Source organism: Trachurus japonicus, chromosome 1, assembly GCF_045865225.1.
Source record: "Trachurus japonicus isolate A0001 chromosome 1, Traja_1.0".
NCBI lineage: Eukaryota > Metazoa > Chordata > Actinopteri > Carangiformes > Carangidae > Trachurus > Trachurus japonicus.
In genome coordinates this window covers 1044621-1056774 of record NC_140907.1, presented here as the reverse complement: position 1 = coordinate 1056774, position 12154 = coordinate 1044621, and the positions used below count along the sequence as shown (strand labels likewise).

At 43.9% G+C, this 12154-nt stretch overlaps 1 protein-coding gene and 1 long non-coding RNA gene across 2 annotated transcripts in view; both read left to right on the top strand.

The window, feature by feature from the left end:
* The window catches only part of LOC146991054 (uncharacterized), a 607823-nt gene that overhangs the window by 279423 nt on the left and 316246 nt on the right, over positions 1-12154 (top strand). The window lies entirely within an intron of this gene.
* The window catches only part of sorcs3a (sortilin related VPS10 domain containing receptor 3a), a 272255-nt gene continuing 265884 nt past the window's right edge, over positions 5784-12154 (top strand). Inside the window, exon 1 of the mRNA XM_085792439.1 lies at positions 5784-6598. Coding sequence (XP_085648565.1) covers positions 5903-6598 — 696 coding nt within the window. The 5' untranslated portion in view covers positions 5784-5902. The remainder of the gene's footprint in view (positions 6599-12154) is intronic.

The window sequence follows — 12154 nt, the reverse complement described above, 5'->3', positions numbered from 1 at the left end:
TCACTGCAAGTATTGGTTTGATGTCCTGTCTGAAACATGGCTGATCTGTGCAATCCTCATCTTAAAATGTCTGAGAATATCTCTATTTTTTATAATATGAGTTTCCTGATGACAGATATCTCTCACATGTTAAAGGCTAAAGCACATTGTGCAGCATTATCTATTGACTCCATCTTGATCTCATTGAACAGATCACAATGCAGTGGCCTCTCAAGTATCATGTTAACCTGGTTTCAGAACCAAGAACAAGATTTGAACGAAAGAATGGAAGACTCAAGGTTTATTGTACAGGCAGTCGTACAGAGAAGTGGCAGAAGTCTAAAAGGCAGTCTTTCACTAAACACTGTCAAGGTTGTGTGGTTTGATCACATAGTGTCTCCTGAACATTACCAGTAGGGATGGAGCATCTTATAGCAGGTTATAATTCATAAAAGGAATCTGGTAGATTACTCCTCCTTCTCTTTCTCTGTTAGGATCAAAGGTCAAGGCAGAACTTTGGTTTAAATATTGTTCTGTACGTTCTCCTGTTTACATAAAAAACGATTGGAAACGGTCACATAGTTTTCTGTTACGTTTAATGTTCCTTGTTACAACTCACCATAATAATAATAATAATATATCAGTCATCTGGGGGTGATGGTTCAGTCTACTCATGTCGCTGCAGAAAACTCCGCTTCACAAACATAATATGTTTGTAATGTAGTGATGGGAATTCCGGCTCTTTTTGGAGAGCCAGTTCTTTCGGCTCGGCTCACTAAAAAGAGCCGGCTCTTTCGGCTCCCAAGTGGCTCCTCAGATTTTATGTTGCTTATCACCAAAATAATGCAAAACTATGTGTAAAATTAATTACTAATGTAAAAAAACAAACATTATATCAAATATTTTCATTTATGCCTTTATTTAGGCCTACTGAACACACTCAACCTTGAATAGAGTGTTACAAAAATAAATCATAAAGTAGGCCTATAAAAAACAAAGTCCAGGGCTCCAGACTAACTTTTCTTTTGCACTTATGGATGAAAACTTCTCATGTCAAAAAAAAAAAAATCAAAATAATCAATCAAAATTGTCAATGCTGTAGCTACATCCTGCATACAGATGTGCCTGTGCATGTGTTTGTGGAGCCTGCTCCATATGAGATTTTCACCTTGCACAATCTACACTCTGCCTTTGAACTGCTTACTGCTTATTTAAATGCCCAAATGCCCCCCCCCCCCCCCCCCCCTCCTCCGTCGGACGGTCAGACTGTCAGATGGGGGGAGGACAGCAATTTGAACGCATTAGCGCGATTTAGCGCATTTGTTTATTACTGTCACTACCCTACCTGTGCCTGCGTGAGTGTCCGCACCAGCTAGAGAGAGCGAGAGGGGGAGAGAGAGAGAGAGGTGCTGCCACAGGCTCGTGCTGGATGCGCTGGTTGATTAGTTTCGTTTTTACCCCCTTCCCCCGTCGATCTGTGGCTTTCACTACAACAAGCAGAGGAGAAAAAAATACTAAAACGGCTCCCAAAGAGGAGCCGGCTCCCGTCGTTCACTTCAAAGAGCCGGCTCTTAGAGCCGGATCGTTCGCGACCGACACATCACTATTGTAATGAAGTTTTATGTGAAGAAGCGGCGGAGAGCCGGTCTTACACATAGTGGAGCTTGGAACATTTGAATCACCTGTCGCAATTCACCCGTAATTTAAACAGGACTTTTTCTTCGGTTTTTCTTTTCAGCTTTCTTCTTGTTGGCAGTTGTCGGGTCTTCTGTCGTCTCATTATTGAGTTTCTCCCGACGACATGTGTTTTTTCACTCTTTTACATTTCTGGACCTGCCTGTCAATTGTGCAGCGCTGGGAAGATGCACAAACGGAAGTGGCAAAATTTCCAAAATAAAATGACCAGAAGTGTAAATTAGACACAATAAACAATTTTATATTTTTTCATTCTCTTTCTGCGGCCCGGTACCAAATGAGCCACGGTCTGGTACTGGTCCGCGGACCAGGCGTTTGAACCACTGCTCTAGGTTTACACAAACCTCTTCTTAGATACTCACTGTTTAAGTCAGTTATTGCAGCCATCTTTGGTACTCAAGCACAATATGTGGTCCCAAATATTTTTGGAAATGACTTCTTTAGATTTTAAAAAAAAGATGAACTGTAAATGTTTTTGCTTCTGTTTGATTTGATTCCAAATCCATTGACAAATGTGCAAACATGGCAACAGCAGGCAGGAAATACTGCGCTAACAGAGAAGGTTGACCAAGCTGTTGCGGTCCAGCCCTATAATCTCGTCACACTTCCAGTGAGCAGATCATATGAAGAGTCACTGTGAACTGTTCTATTTTACCACATAAGCTTCATGGAAGTTCCAACATCTATAATTAGCATTGTAGAAAGCTGTACTGTAGCATGTGCTAACAGAATTCACACATAGTGCAATTAAGCTAAGTGCAGTTCTATTTCCCTTCTCATGCAGCATCACTTCTCACAGTGCCGTCAGAAGACAGTGTGGGAATACTGCGAGTGCTTTGTAGTTGGGTTCATAGCTACAGACAGCCAGTGCGAGGCAGTTAGGTGTCTGTCTGTCAGACGGCTCCTTTACTTTGATTTCATTATTTTCATCTGTGAAAATGCCATTTCACAGAGGTGAGTGGATCTCACTCATGCACATGCAGCGAGGAGTGGAAACTTCTCCGTGCTGACAAGTCCCAAAAAAATCTTTGTCACTTGATCTGGTTTTAACACTTGTCGATCCACATTGTGTGACAGCGACTCAGCTCCTCCTTGTCACTGCAGCAGGGGCCAAGTGGTACACCACAAAGTGAGCTTTTGATGCTGTCTCTGATTCTCCGGCAGCAACCTTATTTTGAACAGGTGGTTTTGTGAAGAGTGATTGTTGGGCCTTCAACTCAGATTTCAGCTTGTCAACTTTCCTATCATAGATTGTGTTCTTTGGTGGATAGCTGTCTTTGAAATGCTGTGGTTGGTGTTGGGATGCTGTTCCAGATTCCCTCTTTTAGACATGCATAGCATTCATACTCCTGGTTTTCACTGAGGTAAAATAAATTATTCTTGACATTCTTATAAATTCTATTGCCTCCTTTTGCAATTTTTCATAATATTGCACACACACAGAGTGAAAACACAACACAAAAAGTTACCAGCAGCTCTTTTTTATTGTCCTGATCATTTTTTCAATCATGGCATTGAATTAATATTTTGTTAATTTGGAAATACCATTTATTTATTTCTTCACAGAGAATATTTCATGTCTCGTGTCTTTATGTCACATTATATATAACATGTAGCTAGAGGTAGAGATTGATAATAGCATAGCACAAAGACTGAACAGTTTGAAACAGCTTTCATGCAGTTTAATTTAACTTGGTTAACTAACTAACCATAGTGCATTTTTAAAAAGGAAATCTAAATAATAATAAAAATGAAGCTCCAAGCTAAGATAAGCTAATCAGTTCAGCATGTTTAGAAGTTTTACCAAAGAAATTAACATAATGTATTTTCCAAAATGTCTAACTACTAATGCTTTCAAATAAAACAACTAGACTTGTGACACAAGCTCAACCATATCTTATTTCTAACCAAATTTATTTGTCTGTATTATCTCTTAAGCCTTAAAAGCTAATGGTATGCCTAATTAATGAAGGAAGAATTAGAAAGTTCAAATAATAATGATGATGATAATTATAATTATAATATAACAATGATAATACATGAATTTGCAATGCAGAATAATTTTCTTCATCTTATTAATCATGTCATGCCCCTTCATATTAGGACCTGAGCCCTATAGGATCAAAGCAACAGGCCTCAGCCAACCTCTCTGACACCTTTTAAATGGGTTAAATGTGCATGTCTGTTCTGTGAAATACTGTTGTTGCTAGATTTATCCTGCAATATTTACCACGTCTGTCGGTATGGTTGTTGCAGTGCTTTATTTTCACTCTGATCTGATTGGAAATTTGTTGAATTTCTGACAGAGTCCCCTGAGTTTCCCCCTAATGGGTAATTCATAGGCAGTCAAGTTGACGGACAAGGACACAACATGCTAGATGTCTAATGAATAACGCTGCTGCACTTACAGTAAGCACACACAGTCACACACCTAGTCATGCACAGAACCTCTGACTCTCTCTCTCTGTCGCGTGCGCACAAAAACACACGTTTCCTGCTTATGTATCACCATTCGTTCCGCGCACCAACTGCACAGTATCTCACCTCCCCCCTCTGCCCACCCCAGTCCCTCGCGCTCTCTCATGTGTCTCTAGGCGCTGCCTTATTTCCCCCCAGGGAGTGCTGCAACTCCCTGCCAATTCTTCCCAATCCATCAGTAAGTGCTCTGCCCCCCCCCCCCCCCCCCATACCTTAAGTCTACCGTAGCCTGCTGGCCCAGAGGAAGCTGCTGCTGCCTCATTCTGCACATTGGCGTTGAGTTTGAGAGAGAGACTGGTAGTGTGGATGGTCACGCCACAGTGACAGACTGTGGAGACTGGACGGACAGCCAAATGAAGGCACCAGTTGGTATTATTATTATTGTTGTGACCATTACATCACCTTGTTAGATCAGGGGTGTGTCCTGAATCTGATCTGAAGCCGCCAGAAGTCCATGTGACTGTTTCATAGTTGCCTCTCTCATCACAGTTCCGCCAAACCTTAAAGGGACATTCTGGAAAATTCGCCTATTGCCATAATCCGTTTTAGGAGTAGGTTCATTACCTTTAATTGTCAGTGCAAGCTGTTTTTAGATCGGTGGGGCAGAGACGTGAGTTCTGCATGCCAAATACACCATCCAACAACTCCAAAACGCTTGTGACCTGCACATTCACCACGCTATGAAATAATAATGAAATATACGAGACAGAGTTGTTTTCGAGGTAAATATTTAACCGGCACTATACATTCCAGACACGGTTGCTCGGCAGAGTGATTTCAAAAGCGAAAGTAGTTCCAAGTAGCCTAGTAGTTACATAATTATACGTCATTATTTCATAGCGTGGTTAATGTGCAGGTCACAACTTGTCCACTAGAGTGTTTTGGAGTTTTTGGATTGTGTATTCAGTTTGATGAGGGAAACGTAGAAATACCATGAGCCTCCGTAGCGTTAGCTGAGCAGCTCGCGTCTCTGCCCCGCTGATCTAAAAACAATTAAAGGTAATGAACCTACTCCTAAAGTTATAGGCACATATGCAAAAATGTTGAAATATCCCTTTAATGAAAATATTCAAGACAAATTGCAATAACAATAGGCTGTCCATCGCGCTCTTTTCTTATAATAAACGGCCAGTATGTATTTGTTACGGTAATAACATCATATAATCTCGACCATCTGCTTATAATTATTCACCAGACCCCTGGTGAAGCAGTTTTAGTCCCTCTGTTTTTAAAAAAGAAATATTTTTATATAACGTGATTAAATGAAATGATGATTTAACAAACTCAGCGGGAGATCTGGAGTGATGGCCGAACACGATGACGACATTGCATTGAAGAGTCTAGCATGTGGGGTACGTGAAGTGTAAGATAAGAGCTGTGCAGCTACGATCTGAACTTCAGAGAGAGCAGGAGGAAACTCAGCACCACGGACAGCGACTCTCTCTCTTCCCTCTCTCTCTCTCTCTTCCCCCTCTCTCTCTCTAGCTCTCTCTCTCTCCCTCTCTCTTCCGGGCGCACACTCGGCAGCTGGCTGCGATACAGCTCCTCCCTCCTGTGTGGTGGCTTTCCCGACCAAAGATCCTTGGACGTGAACGGTTTTGTTGAAGAGCACCCCCCCCCACACCCTCCCCCCCAAACAACCAGACGGACAATCGAGGTGCCAGTTATTCCATATCGACCTGAGAGAAGGGAGTTAAGGTGTCGGGTAAGGTCTCCAACGGTCCTTTTACCCCCCAAATCTCTGTCAGCGATGGAGACTTGGGCTGGCTTGTGCCCAGGTTTGCACTTATCTCTGGGTATCTGGGTGATGGTGATAGCCGCTCTTACCCTGCAAAATACCAAGGCGGAGATAACTTGCGCATCTTGCCCGTCGCCAGTTCAACTTCACCTGGAGAATTTACAGCTGGGGATACGCGCTGACCCGACGGAAGAACCGAGCACCCTGAAACACATCCGACTAGAGTTTAAGGAACTCGAGGATACCGACCAAAATACTGGAGTGGACGGCGACCATGAGACAGGCGTTTCTGTCGGGAATGCCCCGCTGCTCCCCCAAGATGTCAGTTTGGATGGAGTTGCTACACAGGAAGACGCACCGGGGTCCAGCGGAGAAAGTCTGAGTGGCGGTGTTAACCGGGGAGGGGAGCCCGACATGGGCGAGGAGGACGCTGCGCCTCGGAGAGAAAAGAGAAGCGGTCCTGAGTTTGCCGAGTTGAGCGAGAGCAGGTGGACCGGCCGGACCGGCGTGGACGCGGGGGCTCCGGAGAACCGGGGCTCGCTGTTGGACGGGCAGAAGCAGGGCAAGTCCGACTTCAGATGGAACAGGGACGAAGGGAGAGGAAATACCCGGCAGGACGATCCCAAGATCAGCAGCAGCACTTTCGCTCTGACGGGGGACTCGGCGCACAACCACGCGGTGGTGTACTGGTCAGGACAGAACAGCAGCGTGAGTAACCATGCTTTATTATTATGTCCTGCATTATTCACGACTCCACATTTGGTACCAGCTCCGCTCCGCTCCGCTCAGCGCAGAGAGCGGGCTATTTCCAGCAGCTGGGGTGAACTCCGTGACGCACAGAGCGGAGACTTTGTGCTCTGTGGTGTGGCTGAGTTGTGGCTGACTGTTAACAGGTGCACTGGAGGCTTCCGACGCGCACCGATGCACACTGCTCCGCACGGCTCCCTAAATGCCAGACTTGAGCGGTTTTTGTGAACTGGACTCGACCGCGACCTTTGACTCTCTCTCTCTCTCTCTCTCTCGAATTACGCACGAACCCCCTCTCTTCTTTCTTCCAGCGTTTCCTCCGCTGTCATCGCGCCGTCAGACACTCTTGCCTTTTAAATTAAATATTTACTTAGTCGTGATTTATAGTCATAGTGTGAAAACTATTTATGATTTATTTGCACCGAATTGGAGATATGCTAATGCATGATTCATTCCTCCCCACTGATGCGAGGTTTTCCATCCAAATTAATTGACTGGGGAGGGAGGGTGTCATAAATTATTGCTCAATCTCCGATAAGCCCTTAAAGTCTTCAGATTATGAATTTCTCCTCCGTGTGACTCCTCGTGCTCCTCCCGAATTTGTTGAACTGATTGAGCTGAGCAGCTAAAAAAAGACTTTATTAATTGGGGTTTACTGGCTTTTTAATGTTTAAACTTTAATGTGTGACTACCTGCTGTGGTGTGGAGCTCTTTTTATTTTGCACATAAAAGGTGTTTGCACTGGATGCATTACCCCAGACTTTCCAAAGGGCGGTGTTCAGGGTTTGGAGGCTCAGTCTCTCACCCCGTCTGCATTATCAGTAAGGAGGAGAAGTGTGCCCCCCCTCTGAAACAATGGAGCCTAACGACATGGACTCAGGGATTCCATGTTGATACATATTGTGACAGAACTGATATAGAATATAAAAGATGAAGGAAAATATTTTGTTTCTTATTGCAAAAAGGGCTCCGTCTGAAACAAGCACATGTCCAAAAACACTCGATTTGCAGTTTGAAAATTAGAATCTAAATTGCTCCTCTTGCTTGGTGGGTGTAGGGGAGCAACATGCGGGACCACAGTGTTACTGCACAGGTCAAATACGGGGGCAGGATGCTGTCGTAGCCTGTGTAGATCCAAACAGCAGCCAATAGTTCACATTGCCACATGCTTGTCTCTAAAAGGACACAGACCACATTCAAGCCCATTCTGCAGAGGAAATGGATGAATTTCCTGCCCCTCTTACACAAGAGGGCCCTCATAGGAAGAGAATAATGAGACAAAATGAATCAAAGTCATTTACACAACCATGTAAGCTCACAGGGTGCCGATGGGCTCTTCTTTGTGGTTTCACAAGCTTAATTTGTTGTTGTGGCTGCTCCACTCGCTTTATTCCATTTGAAAAAAAAAAAAAAATCCCACATATTCAGTCTTGTCTGAGCTGATTATGACACGGTGCATGAACTTGTTTTTTAACCCGCAGTGAAGACTGTGGCGCTGTGAGTGGAACATATTTATGTGTGTGTGTGTGTTACTGCGTGAGTGTGTGCTGGATAGGAGGGTGAGGAGGTTATTATGTGCCGCTGCCCCTCAGCTTTAGATTTTTAATAATTATCTTGACAACTGAGGCCTCTATTTCAAAGTCTTTTCTTCTGTCACAGCAAAAAAAAAACAAAAGAAATCAGGCCTGGCCTCGAGAGCATCCTCAAGAGAGATCTCCTACTTAATCTTCATTGGCCACTGGGGCTTGTTCTGGTGATAAATGGGGTGGTAGGACCAGCAGATTGAGCTTGCAGTCTTCTAACTTAACTGCAGCAGTAGTTAAGTTAGAGTAAGAGTAAGTTGCCGGCCAACAGAATGACTAGCCGGTTGGATGGATGGCCACTCCGGCTCAGTCACCTTCATCTTAACCGTCTACTTAGTGCCTGTCTGTTTACTGTTCTGTTCCAGAGGGGGACAGCTGTTGCACAGAATATCTTAGCCTTTCTCCCCGTCTTCTCTGCCTGCCTTGACACTGTCAGCTATTGAATGCACATCAAACTGATAATGACATAAAGAAAATAACAGAGTGCATGTCATTTTATGGTTATATTTGATCAACGCTGCCGTCTCTTTAATGACTGCCGTCTCTGAGGAGCAAAAGCAACGGAGGCATGATGTTGTTATTTTGTTACGAAGCCTCTAAGGAATGAAGTGAGGGCGGCTCGTCGTACAAAGCATTTGACAGGACAGAACATTCGTTTTTAGTTTCTTTTAACCTTGACCCCAATATTTTATGAAGCTTTGATGTTAGACTCTGCTGTTTGGTTGACTGTATCTCAATACACCAATGCACATGACTTTCCAAAGCTTGACCAAGAAATTATTTTTTTAAACACAAATAAGATAGGCTAATTTTTTATCTGTGATCAAGGACACTGGAGGCTGACGATGGCATCCAACATTTAATATCACCATAAACATTCACATTATCTCTGAATCTTAACCACATGGTTTGTAGTTTAAACGTTACAATAACTGTTCCACAACCATGACCATTTATGGTTTCTGACCTTAAAAGGATAGTTCAACATTTTGGCAAATTGGCCCATTGCCATAATCCCTATAGTCATAGCAGTAGGTTCGTTACCTTTATTTGTCGGTGTAAGCTATTTTTAGAACGGCGGAGCAGAGCAGCAGGCTGCTTAGAGCTACACTACGGAGGCTCATGGGATTTCTTGGTTTCCCTCATCAAACTCATCAAATACACAATCCAACAACTCCACAACGCTCTGGTGGACAAGTTGTCTCATAGCGTGTTCACCACGCTATGAGATAATAACGGAATGTTGCGAGACAGAGCCATTGTAGAGGTAAATTCATGCAAAACCGCTGATGCGCGTTGCCTTCAGGGACAGTTTTTCAGCAAGCAGTCTCTGTATTTACCTCGAAAACAACTCCGTCTCCTAACGTTGCGTTATTATCTCATAGCGTGGTGAATGTGCAGGTCACAACTTGTCCACCAGAGCGTTTTGGAGTTGTTGGGTTGTGTATTTCATGAGTTTGAAGAAATCCCATTAGCCTCCGTAGCGTAGCTCTGAGCAGCTTGCGGCTCGGCCGTTCTAAAAATAGCTTACACCGACAAATAAAGGTAACAAACCTACTGCTATGACTATAGTGATTATGGCAATGGGTCAATTTGCCAAAATGTTGAACTATCCCTTTAACTAAAAAGCTGATTACAATGGGTCAAAGTGCACTAGGCTAAGATTATGCCAACATTCATCAAACACTTCTTTTTGACCATGATTATGATGGTTCTTTGAATTTCATTCATTAGTTACGTTGTGTCTGAATCCCACCTGCCAAATCCCTAACCTCAAACCTTTCCTAATCTCAAGGTGGTTATTGGATTGTATATTGGATTGTTTTTTTTTTGTTTTGTTTTAAAGTGGCAGCTTTGATTTCCCTTTGAGCACAGTGCTCCCCTACATTGACAGCATGGTGCTTCTCTTCTACTAAGAATGACCACAATTGGTGTAAGTCATTTTAATTGACCGTAGCCAAATGCAAACCATCAGAGAGCACAGTCCCACACACTGTTGTTGTAAGTCATTTAAGGTTGGAGCACTTTCTGGCATGTTGACATTTTCTTTAGCAGAGAATGACAGGTCTGGAGGGACTGTCAGACTTGGATAGATATCCATCATCTGCCACGCTCAGCTGACCTTTAAACAAGATACGGAACGGGCTATCTGCTCAACCATTTAAATGAATCCGGACCAAACACCTCAAATCTAAATGCAGATGAATCCGGTAGGTTGACCAGCACACCGTCTGGTTGACCGGCCCGCCGTATCGACAATAAACTCACAACCTCTTTGGTCTAGAGACTTTCACTCAGTCTTATTTCAGCCAGATTGGTGGAGCGTGTCTTGTAGAGCTACTACCTCTGGGAGGACTTGACGCTGCTGTGGGTTCCCTGGCGGGGAATGCTGTGTCCTCTGAGGCGTGTACACAAGGCTAATGCACTCTCACTGTCTCTCTCTGTACCTGTCCAACTTGCTCTCTCGGCCCTACCTCTTGCTCACTGTCTGTTGCTGTGTGCGTCTTCATGTCTCTGCCTCAGGCTTATGCAGGTTATGTTGAAATCCTAACCCTAGATTTGAACTGGGAGTGCAGAGGTGGAAAAGTTGAAAGCCATTTATCATATTGTACATCATTCCATTGAAGCATTTCTACAGCAACATGACACTTTTATTTATTTTTTTTACCTTAAGTATTTTCGAGGCTCAGTGGTCATGAGCATAATGGCTCGGTAACTGACGGCTCGGATCCAAAATGAATAGGCTGAGGAGTGCCTCTTTTAGTGTGATCTTGAAACATTCATCTCTTCTAAGGAAACTCTGAGATTTCTCCAGCATCATCACATTGAATATGTTTCAGAAAACTGTGGCCATGAATATGAAAGTGAAATATGTAGTGGAGTGGAGGGCAGGGTGTGGGCTCCTCCACTGATGTGTGCCACGTTTTTTCACCTCCTGATATTTGTTTCATCTAGCATCGCACATGGAGCTGCCTTTGTTCTTCTCCATCAAGAAAGACACGTAACACGGTGGTCTTTCTAGTCTAAGAGCTCACACAGAGCCAGGGCAGTCAATAGAGCTGATTGTGGTTTTGAAATATCCAGACCCCCCTTGAGAACCACAGGAACACATGCAGACTCTTATGGGTGGCATTTCAAGACAAAAATGTCACACACACTCACACACATGATGCTCAGGCAGGCACAATAAATATCTGCACTTTTGCAGGATGTTGAACTGGGAATCATTTATCACCTCTTGTTTGGGAAGAATCTCATATCCTGCAAATGGTTTGAAGTTGAATACTCAACCTTACTGACTGATATTTGCATGCTTTGGTCATTATGCATTGCCTATAGAGCAAAAAAAAACACTCAGAGAGCCACCAACAAGGACACAGCTGTGTAGCATCCTCAGCTCTGCTCTCTGCAGCAGGGAGGTTGTGATTTAGGATGTAGAGGTGGCTCTTGTTGCAGCTCACTTTTCATAAACCCGTCTCACTGCTCAGCCTGATGGTAATACATTATAAAGTTGTTCCCTTTTTCCTTTTTTTTTATTCTTCGTGCCTGCTACCATGGTGGCCAAGAGAGGAGAAAAATCTAGAGTATCATAAATAATGTAGCCCTTCCACTGGGCCTTATCTCCCTCATCCCTTGATCTCTTCTCCCTCCCTCCCTCCTCCTCTAATTAGTGTCTACAAATTTGTTTCCTGTCCCGTGTTTTTCTTTTTTCTGTGGAAGTATGATGCCGTGGCAAGAAGCCATGTGCCACAAAACATGAATGGAGAATCCATCTTGACCGGCCTCCAGATCTAAACTCTTGGCTGCGGTTCCTGAACAGTCGGGGTTGGGCTCTGGCTCCGGCTCCGGCTGGCTCTTGACCTCCTGGTTCCATGCAGCGTGGTTTTAAAAGCACGTTATGTCACGGAATGCTTTTTACTGTACGCTGAAGCTT